This window comes from Ambystoma mexicanum, chromosome 1q (assembly GCF_040938575.1).
Source record: "Ambystoma mexicanum isolate Mex_15411 chromosome 1q, UKY_AmexF1_1, whole genome shotgun sequence".
Lineage (NCBI taxonomy): Eukaryota > Metazoa > Chordata > Amphibia > Caudata > Ambystomatidae > Ambystoma > Ambystoma mexicanum.
In genome coordinates, this window is record NC_090922.1 from 852,433,904 (window position 1) to 852,453,738 (window position 19,835).

The 19,835-nt window shown below is 47.9% G+C and overlaps 1 protein-coding gene across 4 annotated transcripts in view; it reads right to left on the reverse strand.

The window, feature by feature from the left end:
- The window catches only part of LOC138538055 (complement factor H-like), a 981,558-nt gene that overhangs the window by 197,160 nt on the left and 764,563 nt on the right, over positions 1–19,835 (reverse strand). For all 4 annotated transcript variants that reach the window (XM_069641504.1, XM_069641501.1, XM_069641502.1 and 1 more), the window contains exon 18: positions 14,047–14,247. In XM_069641504.1, coding sequence (XP_069497605.1) covers positions 14,047–14,247 — 201 coding nt within the window. The remainder of the gene's footprint in view (positions 1–14,046; positions 14,248–19,835) is intronic.

Here is a 19,835-nt window from a genome sequence, read left to right on the forward strand (position 1 = left end):
TCTATCCAGGGAAAGAAAGCCGGGCCCCAGGTTAAAACAATAAGAAACATACCTGTGGATAACCAGAACAAAAGAGGGGTTTCACTGCTACCCTGCAGTGGATATACTGGAAAGGATTCATGTAAACCCAACTCCCTGTTACAACATAAGATAACAGGCAAGATGTCTATCGACGGTCTCATGAAACAGTTGGTTGATTAGCAAAGGGGGGACTGTTCTCCAACTAAAAATGGCCACCTCCAACCCAGAAAGAACCCGTCACCCTGCCTACCCCTACCTCTGAGACTTATTCTCTAAAAGGTGAAGGTTTCCTTCTAGAGAAGACAGAAGCCTTCGGGCATGACTGGTGGGCATGGCCGAACACGACCAAAACGACGAGTCATGGCCTTCAGCAATGGCCGGTGGGCACGGCCTCACTATATTTTAAAACACTTGCAACCCATTGCTCATAGACATTCATCAATCATAGACTGATGTTGTCCTGTTTTGACAGTAGTATTGTTATGTATAAAAGATTGCAGGCTTTGAGAACTCACAATGTTTTTAGGCAATGGGCAGTGAGATGAAATTATTTGCCATGGACCACACACTTTGGTTAAGCAGCTTGCAATAAGCCCCTAGTTTTTTAGCTGGTCTCTTGGTGACTCCTGTTATACATCACACAACCCCAACTAACCACATTTAAGCAGCACGGAAACAGGAGAAAAATGACCGAATGCAAGAATTACAAATGGCGAGGTACTTTCTGCACCCATAGCGTAAATCAAAACTTGGCACCCATGAATATATACACAGCAAGTGAACATATATCTTAAAGTGAAATATACAAATGTAGTTAATTTGACCTTCCCCTTAGAAGAACGTCAAAATAGCATTGGACCTTTTAAAAGAGTAATGAACACCAGTAAAATAACATGAAAGAGGAGATTTTCATATAAATTTGCTGGCAAAGTATAAAAGTGGCACACCTTTTAAACCCAGCAATCTGTAATGAAATATTCCCAGGTAAACAAAATCACAATACAAAACAAGTGCTTGTGGTCTTGTGAGTAGGCGTCTGAACTGGTAACATGACAACCTGAGTAAAATCCAGGTAGCCAAATACTTGAGCAAGCTTGCCAACCTCAAAATAAAACCAAGGTGTTATACTCTGCTTTATAAAGATAACTTGAAAATTACACATACCATAGTCAAATATATAAATCCTTATAGAACTGTCAGGCAAAAAGTGTACAATTGTGGCAGTATTCCCCCCATCTTGGACCCTGGATATATATATATATTTATTAAAAACGAGGGGGGTTGTGGGAGTCTCTCTACTGGCACGAACATGGCCCATTGACCCGTTCTTGGGTGGATGGCCCCGGGGAGAGTCTCAACCAAGTCTTTAGCTCACTGTCCCTGTCACAGAGGAGAAATATCCATGCATATCAGTCTTTGTCCTGCCCAGGGGCAGTCCAGCACCGAAATGCTAGGCAATTCTCCTCTGAACAAGAGTACCAACAGCAAACCCAGACATGTGTTTCAGCCTAGTCCGGCCTCATAACTGATGGGGAGCTGTGCCTCTCTAAGAACAGTGAGCAAGGTGTTCACGTCTGGATTACCCTGTTAACCTAGGGTGAGACCCAAAGTTACTTAATATGCAAAGCAAGGGGGGTTGAGTTCTGCAGCATTCCAGCTGTTTCGGAGGGGATTCCAATGGATGTTGAAGTGAAAGTGTGACCATGACTCCAAACGCTGAGGGAGAGAGCAGTCCTGTCACACCAGTGCAATGGGTCAGGTCAGGATAAGAGGAGTGAGGGGCATAAGGGCTGGGTGAGAGAGAGAATCTGTGGCACCGGAGCAGAGAGCACCTGTGGCATGACTCCAAATGGCGAGGGAGAAAGCAACCCTGTCACAACAGGTCCGGAGTATACCACAAAACATATTGATACTCAGAAAAATCCTTTCTTTACGCACTTTGGCCCGTGTACATGGGCTTTTACACTAGTTATAAACATAATAAACTCTACGCTGAAAAGGGAAAATGTATTTGGCCTTTAGTGATGTATAAATGTTCAAAAGGAAAAATGTGTAACTCCAACACAAAAGTTCCAGGAAGATAGAATTCTTTATTCCAGAGGGTGGTTCCCTTCCTCTGGATTCCTCTTCACTCTGTTTTACATTCAAGTACAATAGTTCCCCTTGAGTTTATCATGATCAACAATACAAATTGTACACAAAACAACTTGGCTCTTTAGTCTTTGGGCCTCATTACACGGACGGCGGTAAGGGTTTACCGGTACCGGTAAACCCTTACCGCCTTACTACGAGGTCCCTATGCGGGTAGGTACTTTAACGCCTGCTGTTTAGCAGGCGTTAAAAAACAACCCGCAAAGGGACCAGGTTGCTAATTACGGTACCGCAATTTGCGGCACAGTAATTAGCGCCTTCCCCATTCCCATAGAGCCCTATGGGGCAAAAATGGGAATGGGGAAGGGCAATGGGGGAAGGGGGAATTACCGCCCCGCCAACCTTGGAATAGGGCGGTAATTCCCCTTTCCACCAAGGCGGTGCCGGTATTTTACCGGCAAGGACCAAGGTGCTAATAGCACCTTGGTCCTCCGCCTACCGTGTAATGAGGCCCTTTATCTTGTTAGGATACCTGGTGTACTCTCCTGCAAGATTTGATCTTTTTAGTTTAACACAGCCTTTTTCTGAGTACTGATATATCCTTCTCACAACCTCTTTAGGTGGTGTATGTCATATACACTGACCTGCTTGTCTCTGCCTGATATGCTTGCCCACCAGAGATTCCTCTTGTAACCACACTTGCAACTGCCTGGTATACTCTCCTGCCAGGGCTTTCTTATATGCACACACTTTCAAACTTGATAGTCTATTCTGTTGGCTTTATCTTATATGATATCTGCCTGGTATAGTATGCTGCCAGGGCTTGTCTCATATGTGTATTGCATACATTCACAGACATGAATGTCTTTTACTTTTGTTCTGTTTTCCATTTTTGAGCAATGCTCACTTGCTCTTTCTCTTTCGCTTGTTGCATTAACAATTGTTCGGGTTTGGCATGGCTGCCAATACGCCCCGGTGTTCCCACTTCCCTTGGGTTGACTCACTGGTTCATGTTGGCATATTCTATTTCTCCCATGGGAAGCCAGTGACGGTTGTTCTGTGTTTCTTTCCATCTCACCGCCTTCATCTCTTGGCTTCTCGGCCTCTCCCGGTTAATGCTGGCTCTTCTGTGTTGTTTCGGGCTTCGATAAGGCGGAGGCTGCCTTTCAACACCTGCAAACACCCAGTAGGCCTCCGTCAGCTCCTGGAACACAAGCAGCGTGTTCTCTATCGTGGTCAGCTTTCCCTTTTCTGGTCTTTGAGCCGGTTAGTCCCAAGGCACACTTTCCAGCCCTACGGTGCACTCACACACGCACCCAATTGCCACTCCAGACTCCTCAGACTCAGAACAAGCACGCTGCACATGCACAGCACGACCCTTCCTACAATTACTACACACAGAAACCTTAGACTAGGTACTCGCACCTCCATTAGACATAACACTCTTCACCAAAGCCTGCTCACCCCTAACTCCAGTACTATGATGGCACCCAACATCCAATACACACTCAACCACATTAAGACACACAACCCCACACTGAAAGCAGCCAAACAGTCCCAACCAAACAGAAATAAACCTGCACTGCATTACAAATGTGCCCTGCTTAATGTACGCTCGCTTACTGCCCACGCTCTTGAGGTCAATTACCTTATCTTAAACAATGACTTAGATATAATAGCCATCACTGAAACGTGGCTACACAAGGCATCTGGCCCGACCGCCACTATAGCCCTACCCGTAGGCTACTCTATCCTCAGACAGGACAGACCCGCTAAAACAGGAGGACGGGTAGCTCTTATCTTCAAAGATGCCCTACCTTTTAGGCCAATACCACATCATTGGGAGGGTAATGCAGACATCCTATCAGCCAAACTGTCACTGTCACCTAAAAACACCATCAACTTTCACGAATGGAAGTCCATTCATGACGTATTGCATGTAAGGTCTGGATAAGTATTCTCAGTGGACTTTAGTGATAAGTCAGTTCTGGATGACTTTAATGTGTAGTTTGAGAATGGTGTTTTCATAGGTCTTAAAAAGGCAAGTCAGATCTTGACGGCTTGCATACAGATCTTGCTAAAAGGTTATCAGTATCTCTTTTAGATGGATGGGGGGGTATAACAGTATGCCATTAAGGCATTAGGCATGGATGGGGTATCCTTAAAATAAAAATGGCGATACCATGACTCGTCCAATGATGCCATGATACTCTCCCGGAAGCTGTCTTCCCCATGTGATCCTCCCTCACATAGCTGCCCCAGGGTCAGGATCAAATAGCCGCTGCTATCCTCTGGCCGCATCGGGAGAGACTACTGCCGGGAAAGGAGTGATGACAGCATCAGACTCATCACCGTCCAAAAGAAACATATTGGGGGAACATGTACAGTGGCCATGGCTAGTGGCCCGTAAAATAAACATTGTAAAAAAACCTTAGTTAAGGTGCAGTTAAGTTGGGCAGATTTAACACAACAAAACGTTTGAAATTCAGCGGATGTGGGAAGTCATGACCAGCTTAACTCGGCATGATCCTGCTGTAGAGAAGGAGCTAAGTACCCCGACCTCAACCACTTTGCCCATATTGCCTATATGTTGGGAACTAGAGTGTGAGATACATGCGGTACCAGTGAAAATATCGATATCAAAGAGAATCCTGGAAGCAAGGTTCCCATTGAGAAAACCATACCTGCATACGAGACAGTATGATGGCCATTTGAATAAAATCCCGGAAGGAACAGAGCAAATGAATGGAAAAGAAGAATGGTGACGTCACACAGAGCAGAGCTGACGTGCATAGAAGAGATGCAGAAACAAGAGAATGCAGATATTCTATAAGGCATCAAGAAAGTATCATAGATAAGTGACATCTTGGGATCAAGATGAAGAAGCTTATGCTACAGAACGGATGAAGTAATCACGTCATTTTATACGTGTATTATGCAAAGAAACGCAAGCAGATAAACTACTCTTGAGGCTAGCTTTATAGTGAATAGATTGCGGCATGCGCCAACTTATACATATATGGGATACATTACTCACCGTAATCGTATTTCTGATGCTTGTATCTGCTTAGATTCACATGCTGTGCATAGGCCGACATCTAGTGGAAGCTGCGGAGTATTACAGTTTGTTTTTCGAAACTCGAAAATGGGCGTCGACACAGGCGTGCCAGTAATACTATCCCTAGTGTGACGTCCACTGTACCCAAGATCCCTCACGCGTCTAGGATCCTCAGATTGTATTTTTTCTGACATGAGGAAGCATGAGGAGTAGCGTGAGTACAGATAATCCAAGCAGATAGACAGAAAGGTAAGACTACAAGCAATCATGCGCCTTCTCTCGGAGGGGAGGAAGGGTGGGTCGCATGTGAATCTAAGCAGATACAAGCATCAGAAATACGATTACGGTGAGTAATGTATCCCTTCTGAGGCTTGTGGAATCTGCTTAGATCAAATGCTGTGCATAGATTAGCGAGCAGTACCAGAAGAAGGAGGTGGGATGTGAGAAGGGTCATGAACAAACAGGTGTCTTAGAACCGCTTGTCCCACTTGTGTATCTGTCTTGGAATGAGTGTCAATGCAGTAATGCTGAGTAAAAGTGTGAATAGAGCTCCAAGTAGCTGCTTTGCAAATGGTGTCGAGGGGAACATTTGCAATGAAAGCCAGAGTGGCCCCAATGCCTCTAGTAGAGTGGGCCATTGGCGTAAAAGGCAGAGTCTTTTCAGAAAGAGAGTAACACAGCTGTATACAGTTGATAATCCACTTCGAGATAGCGCCTTTAGAGACGCGATCCCCCTCTCTGCCTGTAGCTACGGAGACAAACAGTTGATCTGTTTTTCTTAGCGGTCTGGTTTTATTTACATAGTAGAGGACCGCCCTACGCACATCTAGGGTGTGTAGTTTCACCTCAGCCGAGCTTTGCGGGTTTTGGAAGAAAGCCGGAAGCTCGATGGACTGGTTTACATGGAACTTGGATATGAATTTAGGCGAGAACCTAGGGTGTGTGCGTAAAACCAGTTTGTCCTTGTGGATAGCAAAGAAAGGATCCTGCACTGACAGAGCCTGAATTTCACTGACCCTTCTTATGGAGGTAATGGCTACTAAGAAGGCCGTTTTATAAGTCAGGTGTTTGAGACTACTTTTATGCATGGGTTCGAAGGGGGGTCCCATGAGCTTAGCTAGCACCACGTTGAGGTCCCATCCTGGCGGTGGGTTCGAAATAGGAGGGTGAAGTCTCTTTACTCCTTCCATGAAGGCTTTAACCACTGGTACTTTCCACCACGAAACCTTGTTATGGGATGTGGTGTAAGCCGAGAGGGCTGCCAGGTGTACTTTCAGAGAGTTAAAAACCAAACCTGCATCCAGCAGGTGGAGCATGTATGTCACAACGTTGGAAGGAGTGCAATCAACCGGGTTGATTTGTTTATTCTGGCACCAGATAACGAATCTTTTCCACTTGTCAAAGTAACAGTGCCTTGTATTTGGTTTCCTGGACTCTTTTAGAATGTCCATACACCTCTGTGGTAATTTGAGATGTCCAAACTCTATGACTTCAGGAGCCATGCTGCTAGGTTCATAGAGTTGGGTTCCTGATGCACTGTTTGACCTTGTTGCTGGGACAGTAGGTTGTACCAGGCTGGGAGTTTGATGGGCTCGCACACCGCCATCCTGCGTAGGTGTGGAAACCATGGTTTTCTCGCCCACATGGGAGCAACTAGGATGAGCGTCATCGATTCCTTGTTCATCTTGTACACCACCTTCCTGATGAGAGGAGTTGGTGGAAAAGCGTACGCAAACATCCCTGACCAGTTCATCCACAGGGCATTCCCTTGGGAGTCCGGTTGGGGGAACCTGGATGCAAATCCTGGGCATTGTTTGTTTTCGCTTGTGGCGAATAGGTCTATAGTGGGGAAACCCCACTGAGAGAAGAGATATTCTACGACGTCTCTGTGAAGGACCCATTCGTGTTCTTCTGGGAGGGAGTCTCTGCTTAGAGCATCCGCTAGGGAATTGAGCTCCCCTGGAACATGTTGCGATGACAGGAAGATGTTCCGTCTGAGTGCCCATATCCAGATTTTCTGGGCAAGCTTGGACAGATTTGGCGAACGAGTCCCTCCTTGCTTGTTCAGATAGAACATGGCTGTCGTGCTGTCCGTCCTGATCTGCACCGACAAGTTCAGTAGATGGGGCTCGAACGCCTGCAGCGCTCGGAATACTGCCAGAAGCTCTAGCAGATTGATGTGGTTCTTGGCTACTGAGTGAGACCAGAGACCCTGAGCTGTGTGGTGGAGATGGTGAGCTCCCCACCCAGTCAGGCATGCATCTGTAGTCACCACTGCCTGTACTTCGGGATCGTAAAAGGGTTTCCCCTTTGCGAGATTCTCTCTTGTCCACCAGTGTAGGCTCTGTACGAGTGTTGGCGAAACGACCACTAGATCGTCCCACTGACCACTTGCCTGAGACCACCGTTTCGCCAACCATTCCTGCATGGGACGCATGCGCAGACGCGCGTGGGGGACCAGGTAAATGCATGACGCCATCATGCCCAGTAACCGCATAGCTTTGCGTACTGTTATCTGTTGACCTGACTGATAATGCGGAATTTGCAGAAGTATATTCCGAATTCTCTCTTCCGAAGGGAAGGTCAATCCTTTCTGAGTATCTAGGATAGCTCCTAGAAACTGTTTTGAGGTGCTTGGCACCAGACTTGACTTTTTCTCGTTGATAGAGAAGCCTAATTCGTGGAGGAGGTCGATAGTCCTCTGAATGTTTGACCTGCAAATTCCTGGGGTTTCCCCCGTTATGAGCCAGTCATCCAGATAAGGGTACACTGAGATTGCCTCCCTGCGTAGGTGTGCAGCTGCCACCGCCAGTACCTTGGTGAATACCCTTGGTGCTGAAGCTATCCCGAAGGGCAGTACCTTGAATTGGTAGTGGCGACTGTCCACCTTGAAGCACAAGTATTTTCTGTGCGCCGGGAGCATGGAAATATGAAAATAGGCAGCTTTCATATCCAAGGTTGCCATGTAGTCCCCCTTTTTTTTGAGGGGGATTACCTCTTGTAGCGTGGTCATACGGAATTTTTTGGGGCTTGACATACTTGTTGGCAGGCCGTAAGTCCAATACTGGGCGCATTGTCAAATCTTTCTTTGGCACAAGGAAGTAAGTTGAATAGATACCCTTGTTTACCTGGTGTCCTGGGACGAGTTCTATCGCGTCCTTTTCTAGCAGAATGGCGATCTCCTCGAGAAGGATCTTTTGATGTTCTAGGGAGTGTATTCTTTGTCGTGGAGGGTGGTTCCGGGGACGCTGCAGTAGTTCTATACAATATCCTGTGGATACTGTTGACAGCACCCATCTGTCTGAGGTGATCCCTTCCCAAGCCTGGGTGAAGGTGGAAATGCGTCCCCCTACTGGGGTTGCGTGAGAAGGGACCCTGAACTGAGCGTCACTGCTTTGGTGGAGGCGTGCCACCTCCCTTGTTGGGGCTGCCTCTGCCTCTTCCACGACCTCTCTTGTTACCCCTGCCGTAACTCTGGGTAGACTGCTGGTTGTTATTCCATTGTGTACCCTGTCCCTGGGCATAGTTGCCTCTTTGTGAATTTTGGCCGCGTGGGCGACGAAAATTACTGTTCCCCCTCTGGTTAGGGGGTTTGTTGGTAAACTGGCCAAGGGATTTGAGAGTCTCGTATTCATCCTTGGCATTCTTAAGTGCGTCTTCGACCGCTTTCCCAAACAATAGGTCGGGTTCCACCGGCTTGTCTATTAAAGAAGCTTGGGTTTCTGTCTTGAATCCCGACTGCCGTAACCACGCATGTCTCTTGATAACAGTACCCTCTGCTATCAATCTCCCTGCGTTGTCCGCGGCGTCGAAAGTTGCTTTTAAAATGCAACCAGACACGGCTCTCCCCTCTGCCGAGATCCGAGCCAGCTGGCCCTTTAACGGTTCTGGAGCAGAGGCAATGAGCGCCGCGACCTCTTCCCATTGATGGCAGTTGTAACTGGCCAACAGGGTGGTGGAATTAGCAATCCTTGCTTCGCTACCTTCCTGCCAAACCCGTAAAGTTTTTTGCTCTCCTTGTCGGGAGGAGCTTCTGATGAGGATAAGGGCGTGCCAGCCCTCTTTCTAGTGTTGGTAACCACTAGGGAATCTGGTTTAAGATGTCCCCTAATATACAGAGGGTCAGACTGGGCTGCCCGGAAAATCTTTTCGATTCTGGGGTTGACGGCTCTGGTGAGGTTAGGATTCACCAGGGAAGGATCTATTCTTCGTTGGATGGTTTTGAGGATAGGGATGGTCTGAGCGACCGGTCTCTTCTCTCCTACAAACTCCTCCGCGAAGTCCCTTTCCTCCTGTACACCGTGTGTGTCGATGTGGAAATGTTCTGCTGCGCGAGCGAGAACCTCATTAAGGAGGGGCTGGTTATCAACTGGAGAGTTGGTAACTGGGGCTTCGCTCTCTACCGGGGAATCAACCCTGTAGATTTCATGGTCGTCTTCTACCTCCTCCAGGTCCTCATCATCCGCGTAGTAATCAGTCCCAGTTTGTTCCTCCATAATGTCAAACTCTTGTCCACTCTCTGAGAAAGGCTGCCCTTGGTATCTGTGGTGTGGAGTAGAGTATGGAGTTGCGTAAGGCTGCACCTCGAGGGGGTCCGGCCTTTCGAACCGGGGCTTTTTACTAAGAGGGATAGGGTCCGAGGAACCTGAGGGTGTGGCCCCTTGAGGGTCATATGAAAGGAAATGATCTGGATTTTTATCGTAAAAATCGGCCAAGGAAGACATCCTTGACATGACCCTGTCTATGTCTTCACTGGACCATTCTCTGGAACAGGGGATGACTTTAGAGGGTAACTTCTGGGACTTATCAGGGGTACCCTTGCTCGACTTAACCTTGTCTGAAGGTCTTACAGGAGTGGAAGAATGAGCTTTATGCTGTTTTGCCCCTTCCCCGTGCGTGGAAAAATGTTTCCCCTGTCCCTTGGAGGCCCCAGAGGCTTTCGACGCCTGGCGCCGAGGATCGGGAGAGGTATCTGAGTTTTTAGAGCTTGGCGCCTCGCAGGTGTTAATTGCGGGCCCGGTCTCCTTGTGCGCGGTCTGGGGGTGGAAGTTGTCTTCGTCTCCCGACGATCGAACTTCCGTTAATGTGTGTAGCGAGGCACTCTTGGCAAGAGTGGATGATTGCCTTGCGTCGTGAGGCGATCTCGATCGAGAGCGCCCAGAGGACACCGAGTCGGACCGTTCTTTTTGTGCCTCTTTCCGAGAAGTCGACGTCGTCGAGGTCCGGTTGGTCTTAGTGTGCTTAGTGTGTGTTAGGTGTGTAGCGCTTGCGTCGCCGGGGGTCTTCCCCATAGCCGCCCTGCCGGACGACCTTCCGAGGTCGGGGACCTGCGCTCGCCGGCTGTCCTTCGACGCCGTAATGCCCTCGCCGTCCGAAAGTACGGCGTCGCTGCCATCGCTGAAGGCGCCCTCCGCTGCCATGGCCTCCTGCCTGGCGTGGTGGGCCCAACGCTTTGTCGAACGGTCCTTAAGTGTTTTAGGTTTAAACCTACTACACGCTCTGCAGTTCGCTTCGGGGTGGTCCCTCGGCAAGCAGAGATTGCACGTGGCGTGCCTGTCGACCCAAGGGTATTTGCGATTGCACTTGGGGCAGAATTGGAAAGGGGTACCCTCCATACGCACCTTAAGGCAGCGGGCTGCTAAGTGTAGGAATATATAAGGTGTAACTATATATAAAGAGTGAAGAGTATGTACCACCCCCCACTCTCCCTACTTGCAAGGGCCGAGGCCAGCGGCCTACTAGGCCCGGGCCGAGGCCAGCGGCCTTCCGAGGCCCAGATCCGTCGTGCAGCAGCCGACAGTCGATGACTTCTCCAGCCGTCGTCGAGGTCGAGGGTCGACGTTGGGGTGGGGAAGGGAGTGAATAAGAATTATAAATTACAATATCAGCAAAGTATGGCTAAGGCCAGGGAACTCCGCAAGATGCTTCCGACCAGTATGGCGGAAAAAAACAATCTGAGGATCCTAGACGCGTGAGGGATCTTGGGTACAGTGGACGTCACACTAGGGATAGTATTACTGGCACGCCTGTGTCGACGCCCATTTTCGAGTTTCGAAAAACAAACTGTAATACTCCGCAGCTTCCACTAGATGTCGGCCTATGCACAGCATGTGATCTAAGCAGATTCCACAAGCCTCAGAAATATATATATATATATATATATATATATATATATATATATATATATATATATATATATTTAGGAGTGAGTAAAGAATGGATGTTCCACTATGTGTTATAGCAGAGCCGGGCTAAAGTAGGAAGGCCTCTTTTCCAGTGTGTCGCAGTTAAAAACAATTGAATTAATAAGAGTGAATCTCAGAAAGGCGAGACTGGATGAGCCAAGAAGCCAAGGCCATATCAGGCTGGGGTGAGCAGACATTGGATACATATCGTGTAAAAGAACTAAACACCTGTTCAGAAGGCATGGACAAAAACAAGGAAGACGTCAGAGGTCCATTAGAAAATAGTATTTTAATGCACCACAGAAGAGGGAGATCTTAGACCTGAGACAAACAGGGCTTGTAAGGGGAGTGGGCACAGCCCTTAATCTCTTTATTATAAACCTATTAAAGGAAGAAAGACTTGAGGTGGGATCTAACCTGTTCTTGGCATTTATGGACCTTGAACAGGCCTTTGACGGGGTTATCAGGGGGCGTCTTTGGGCGAAACTCAGAGCATGGGGATGTCCAGGAGACTTAGTGGAGGCTATAGAGGCCCAATATACGGGCACGTCTGTACAGATTAGGCTGTCTGGGAATGGTACACTAACCCAAAAAATCCTTACATTTAGAGGGCTAAAGCAGGGATGCGCTTTGGCTCCTCTACTCTTGACTGTACATGGCGGATCTGCCATCCTCTCAGTTAGAGGTGAGAGCTTTCCCGCCAAAAATCTATGGAAGTGTGGTACCCTGGATTCTCTTCGCTGACAATCTAGTTTTTCTAGATCTTAGCCCGATTGGACTCCAGCGCCGCCTGGTGGCTTTTGAAGCCTACCTACACAAGAATGGCATGAAGATTAATGCCAAAAAATCTAAAATTCTTGCAATAAAAAGGCGGAAAAGGTAAGAAGGGACAACTTCACATGGAAAGTGGGAGGTCCACTCTAGAAAGGGTTGAATCAATAGTATACCTGGGAGTTACACTAAGTAAGAATCAAAATGACTCAGCCCAATTGACCCATTTGTAGTCGAGAATGATCCCACTGGTAAATCAGGGTAGAGTGTTCCAGCGTCGATATGGGAAATTCACCCTCATACCTATAACAACTTTTTACAAGCAAAAGGTTGCACAAATACTCACGTATGGGGCTGAGGTGGTGTTCTGACTGTCTTGTGATTGCTGGGAGAAAATTGAGGCCCATTTTTGGCATAAGGTATTGAATCTCCCCGATAGCCTACCTGCATGTGTGAAAAGGTTGGACTTAAGGCTACAATAATTGGAATCGATGGTGGCTTGGAAAATCATGTCCTTATACAGGAAATGCTTCCTATCAGAGGACATGAAGCCCTTTGAGATCTTTGCTCTGGATAAAGGCCTGGTAAAGGGTCCGTTAGAAAGGTGGAGAATGAAGGTGGAAACCTTTTTGCAGGATAAGGTGGTGCAGATAAAGACCCTACTGCACAACCCAATGGCGGCTAAGAAGAAATTGCTAATTAGTGATTGGATCTCCACGGTTGATCAATGTAATGATATGAAATGGAGGAAATTTGTGCAGGTGGATACAGGGATGGTTAATGATTTGCCAAGGTATCTGAAGAAATTTCCCTCGCCAAAATACTGGGACATTCTGCTTAGATGTCGCCTAAATATTTTAAAGGCTAGAGAAGTCCAATGCAGAAGGAAAATGCCTGGGGTGGATACTACAGCTTCTCAGTACTGCAGATTGACTCTTTCATTTGAGACCGCAGAACATTTAATAATGCATTGTGATGCCTTATCAGAGATCAGATCCCTTTTTTTGGATGAATTTAGACATATGGGGGAAACTTTGACTAAAAATGAATGGTGGGAATGGGTGTTGATTGGCGACCAGACCAGGTTGGTCATCGCTGTTATGAAAATGCTAGCTAAATTATTGTCCATAGATGAAGTTGTTTGAAGGTGGGGGATCATAGATAATCTGTAGGATGTGAGGTCCGATGAGGATTTTTTTTTTTAATGAGGTGAATTTTAAAGGTTTATTTTAGTTGACATATGTGTGTTTTTTAACTGTATGATTGACTTGTAACCAATAAAACATTAAAAAATATATATATATATATAAAAATTAAAAATCTAACCTAAAAATGTCCTTCTACACCCAGTCTCCTATATCATGTATGTATTCTATGTCGAAGGGTTCTACTTTTTGTATTGGACTGTAATGAATGGATTGTTGTGTGTTAGACTGTTCTGTTGGACATTATGTATGTTATGGCCTTATGCAATTGGGATTTGAAGGTGTGTTTTCACATTATTGAAATTGCTATACCAGATGGCATAGAGATCATAAGCATTTCATGGGCCTTCATAGCATTCTTTGTAAACTGCAGGCTTCATGCCACAGCTGCTGAATTTTAGAAGTAATTAATCAGCCATAAATGGCTAACAGCTCACTTAAAAGTAGTAACATAATGAGCAACCCGACAGCTTTCAAGTTCTTTGAAACTGACCCATTCCTTGTGGGGCTGACACCAGATCATGCATATTAGTGTAAAAGGTAGTGCACAACTGCAAAAGCCAAATTAGTCTGCCCCCTTAGTTTTTTTTTTTTTTTTTAAATTAACTGTAACATGAAAAACAACCAACAAGATGTTTGGCATTCAAAACATTTCATAATGTATAATCTGCTGCAGAGAGCAATCCCGATTTTAATCACGGCCAGAAATACTCACCCTTTCTAATACATCTGGGATGCACTAGCTGTCCTCGATTGCACTGTAATCTGAACGGTAATGTTTCATCCTTTATATATTCTGACGATGTGCAGTCGAATTCTATGAAGGCTCCATGTACGGCATACATTTTACTCTCTGGGGACCATTTAAGCCTGATATTGTTTGCAGCCATTTCGTCGGGGCGTGCAGTGCACGGTTCTGTCAAAGACACAAAGTAGATGGTTACATTACTCCACATGCTTCTGAGACATCATTAAAAGAAACCTGTTACTTTTGCATGCTTTTTGTTTTTAGACATTCAGAGGAGAAACTCCCGCGTTTCTCCATGATGCTCTGCCTTGCTACATTCCATCCTTATATCCTCCATGGAGTCTACTAAAGTGTCTTGTGTGGCTAGCGCTGGCAACATTTGAGAATCCCCATTGTTTTCCTAACTTCTGAAAAGTTGATTAAACCAGAATGAATTCAGTTACCTGGAGATGTTGCATATCCAAGTGCATGCCTTGTGAAACATCTATAAGGGCCCGGGAGAAATTGGGTCCTCGAGTACCTCGAAGCACAAGGGCAAAATGCACCTCCACCTCTGTCTCTCCCAAGAGAAAATGTGGATGGACTTATATTCTAAAAAGTCTATTGGTGCCCTGAGGATTTAATGAATCTGTTTCACTGGTACCCGCCCTCATCACTCAGACAGAGTCTCTGCAATGAAAGTGAGCCGCTCTCTCTACAGGAATGACAGTCACTGGTACTTAGCTCACTCACTGTGAACTGACATTACTCACTTGCAGTGAGTCTCAGCCACTGGAATCCTGGCTCACTTCCAGGGAGTATGTCTCACATACTACACTGCAAGTGAATTCCATTTGGTGACAGGAGTTAGTGCTCGTGACCTGTCGAATGGGGAGTATTCATCAGCCCAAGCAGGAGCATGTGACAGAGTGAAAGAAGTTAGTGAAAGGATGGTGTAGTGCCCCCACCTAAGAACCAGGTGAAAACAGACGATGGAAACGTATGCCACTTATGAAAGGAAAACATAACATATATGTCATTCCAGGTCTGCACAAGGCACATGTGTATTCCTTCAGAAGAAATCTTTTTTAAACCCATCATGAAAATGTTATGTGCAATAGAAACACTTGATACACAACATACCAGGACCACATCAATGAGGCTGAGCCTTAAGTAGTGTAAAACTACCATAATTGGAAAATGGTAATCTCATAGGCGAGTAGCAATGACACTACTTGTGATATAATAGGAATCTTTTTTCAATTACAAGTTAATATAATACAATACAATGTGTGAGAAAATTAACTATTATATTTTGTTTATAATATGCAAATGTCCTAAGGCAGCAGGCCAAGCTGATGAGTGTTGCCATTGAAAATTGCAAATCCACATGACATTTTCAACAGAGGCATTCTTGTTTGCCAAAACCATATTTTATTTATTGCGCATTTGTAAGACGCTTTATACAAGAGAATTGTGTAATTGTCAAGCTGATTTCCATATTGCCAGCCAGAAACAACTATGCCCATGTGCAATACCTCGAGATAATTGCAATTTCAGTTTCAATAGGGCCATGCCCTTGCTGTCATTATCAACGCAATGGCATGCTAGATTTCGTAGGTAGTCAAACAGATTATTTTTTATGTCAGATTGACATTGGCTCCAGAAAATGATCAGGTTCGTTTTAAGAGTGTTGTGCCCTTCTTGCCCACAGCGACGTATATTGACATTCTACTTTCTTCAGTGAGCCAGCAAATTACCCCACCACTTTCATTTCTCCTTCGATGTCCTTTCAACAGTGCCTTGGCAGTGGGGCCCTAGTCAAGCACATTGTCAAGCAAGAGTCTCCCTTGAAACGCATGAATAGAACAGTTTCGCTTTGCAGCCTAAAATGAACAACCATGCTAGGTTGAAGCGTGGCATGCTACTGTGGCTCCAGTTAAGGACATTATCATGCTACCATCTTGTCTCCTCTCACAGTGCTGGTAGAGCCGTCAGCTCACCAAGACTAAACACAGTGACGATGTTAAGATAGATTTAAGGTACATAATGAATGCACGAGAAAAATGCGGAGTAGTTGGAGCACGTCCAGATAAAACCTAACAAAACAACATTCAAATAGCTCAAAGATATTGATTATGAAGAAAACGATCTTAATCATTTGATGCGGTGAAGATATTGTTCCTATTCTTTGTCCCTCTTCAATCGATCACATGTCGGAATAAGTTGAATAACACCCCTAATGTTTAAGACTATAATGCTAATTATGAGACCCAGCATTCCCGTGTTTGCAGCTTCTGATTTGTACGCACGGGAAGTTGATGATTTTAGACATGCAGTTGGCATTGGTTGCGTTGCATTATCGACAGCAGAATCAAGTTTTGCAGCTGAGAAGCAAACAAAAAAGTAGGTTTGCAGCCCTAAGGGGCAGTGCAGGTGCTGAAAAAAGACAGTAACAAGGACAGAAATCATGGCTTGACCTACAACCGGGGACGAAACGCCAACAGCTATTGAGTCACGTGAAAGAGACTGTATCTATTTGTATGTATTCATACATTTAGAAAACATATGTCAGTAAACAATGTTATTTATCAGACATTTCACCTTTTAGTTTGGGTTGGTATCTGGTGATAAAAGTACCATCTATGTGCTGAAACGATTCCCATGGGAAGTGAAGATAGGAAGAAGATGGCATGCGAGTAGGGGCAGACAGCCTGCAGATGTTGTTCAGATATGTGGCCACCCCCCCATGGCCATATTGAAGCCTATGGGCACTCTCTCCCCGCTACACCTCACTCTGCCTGCCTCACTCCCACTGCACTCTTTTCTCATACCCTCTACACCCGACCCTGTCTTCCTCAATCCCACTGCACTCTTCTCTCATACCCGCTACGCCCCATCCTGCCTGCCTCACTCCCACTGCACTCTTCTCTCATACCCGCTACACCCCACCCTCCCTGCCTCACTCCCACTGCACTCTTCTCTCACACCCGCTACACCCCCCCGCCTGCCTCACTCCCACTTCACTCTTCTCTCATATCTGCTACACCCCACCCTCCCTGCCTCACTCCCACTGCACTCTTCTCTCATACCCGCTACACCCCACCCTCCCTGCCTCACTCCCACTGCACCCTTCTCTCACACCCGCTACACCCCCCCTGACTGCCTCACTCCCACTGCACTCTTCTCTCACACCCGCTACACCCCCCCCGCCTGCCTCACTCCCACTGCACTCTTCTCTCATATCCGCTACACCCCACCCTCCCTGCCTCACTCCCACTGCACTCTTCTCTCATACCCGCTACGCCCCACTCTCCCTGCCTCACTCCCACTGCACTCTTCTCTCACACCCGCTACACCCCCCCTGCCTGCCTCACTCCCACTGCACTCTTCTCTCATACCCGCTACACCCCATCCTGCCTGCCTCGCTCCCACTGCACTCTTCTCTCATACCCGCTACACCCCACCCTCCCTGCCTCACTCCCACTGCACTCTTCTCTCACACCCGCTACACCCCCCCGCCTGCCTCACTCCCACTGCACTCTTCTCTCATATCCGGTACACCCCACCCTCCCTGCCTCACTCCCACTGCACTCCTCTCATACCCGCTACACCCCACCCTCCCTGCCTCACTCCCACTGCACTCTTCTCTCACACCCGCTACACCCCCCCTGACTGCCTCACTCCCACTGCACTCTTCTCTCACACCTGCTACACCCCCCCGCCTGCCTCACTCCCACTCCACTCTTCTCTCATATCCGCTACACCCCACCCTCCCTGCCTCACTCCCACTGCACTCTTCTCTCATACCCGCTACGCCCCACCCTCCCTGCCTCACTCCCACTGCACTCTTCTCTCACACCCGCTACACCCCCCCTGCCTGCCTCACTCCCACTGCACTCTTCTCTCATACCCGCTACACCCCATCCTGCCTGCCTCGCTCCCACTGCACTCTTCTCTCATACCCGCTACACCCCACCCTCCCTGCCTCACTCCCACTGCACTCTTCTCTCACACCCGCTACACCCCCCGCCTGCCTCACTCCCACTGCACTCTTCTCTCATATCCGCTACACCCCACCCTCCCTGCCTCACTCCCACTGCACTCCTCTCATACCCGCTACACCCCACCCTCCCTGCCTCACTCCCACTGCACTCTTCTCTCACACCCGCTACACCCCCCCTGACTGCCTCACTCCCACTGCACTCTTCTCTCACACCCGCTACACCCCCCCGCCTGCCTCACTCCCACTCCACTCTTCTCTCATATCCGCTACACCCCACCCTCCCTGTCTCACTCCCACTGCACTCTTCTCTCATACCCGCTACGCCCCACCCTCCCTGCCTCACTCCCACTGCACTCTTCTCTCACACCCGCTACGCCCCACCCTGCTTGCCTCACTCCCACTGCACTCTTCTCTCATACCCGCTACGCACCACCCTGTCTGCCTCACTCCCACTGCACTCTTCTCTCATACCTGCTACGCCCCCCCTGACTGCCTCACTCCCACTGCACTCTTTTCTCATACCCTCTACACCCGACCCTGCCTTCCTCAATCCCACTGCACTCTTCTCTCACACCCGCTACACCCCCCCTGCCTGCCTCACTCCCACTGCACTCTTCTCTCATATCCGCTACACCCCACCCTGCCTGCCTCACTCCCACTGCACTCTTCTCTCATACCTGCTACGCACCACCCTGCCTGCCTCACTCCCACTGCACTCTTCTCTCATACCCGCTACGCACCACCCTGTCTGCCTCACTCCCACTGCACTCTTCTCTCATACCTGCTACGCCCCCCCTGACTGCCTCACTCCCACTGCACTCTTTTCTCATACCCTCTACACCCGAACCTGCCTTCCTCAATCCCACTGCACTCTTCTCTCACACCCGCTACACCCCCCCTGCCTGCCTCACTCCCACTGCACTCTTCTCTCATATCCGCTACACCCCACCCTGCCTGCCTCACTCCCACTGCACTCTTCTCTCATACCTGCTACGCACCACCCTGCCTGCCTCACTCCCACTGCACTCTTCTCTCATACCCGCTACGCACCACCCTGTCTGCCTCACTCCCACTGCACTCTTCTCTCATACCTGCTACGCCCCACCCTGCCTGCCTCACTCCCACTGCACTCCCACTCCCACAGCCTGTCGTTTCAGGGGGCCAATCGTTATCACCATCATCGGTGTGCTCCCTGAGCCCCCCAAAAACGCACTGGCAGAAGAAAAGTACTGTTTTATTCCTAAAATTGTTATCATATTGTTTTTTTGCTGTTTGTCTGGGCCTTTTTGGTCCGAAACTGTACGCGTTCCAGTAGAGAAGTGTCTTTCTCTCGCTCTTTCTCCTTCTCCTACACCTCGCCATCTCTCACACTCTCCCTACGCCAGATACCATCTCTGCATCCCACACACCCTCCCCATACACTTTCCACCTCCAAAAATACACTCTCTCTCCCTCACACCCACCTGTATCGGACAGTCTCTCTCCCACATACAGACACAAACACGCACAGCCACTCATCCACATGCACACATTACTCCCTCTTCTACCCACACACCCCATCTCTCACTCACACCCTCTCACCTCTGTACCTATCTTACCTCTTAATTCGTCCCGGTGCCTCCTGCTCTGGAATTATGTTCACCCTCCCAGTAATACACACGCATGCACCCGATCCCCCCCCTCTATAGCATAATTGCTATTTCGCACACATCCTTGTTCTCTCTCATGCACCCTCTATTACAAATGTGCACCCTAGCTCCATTGCAGCCTC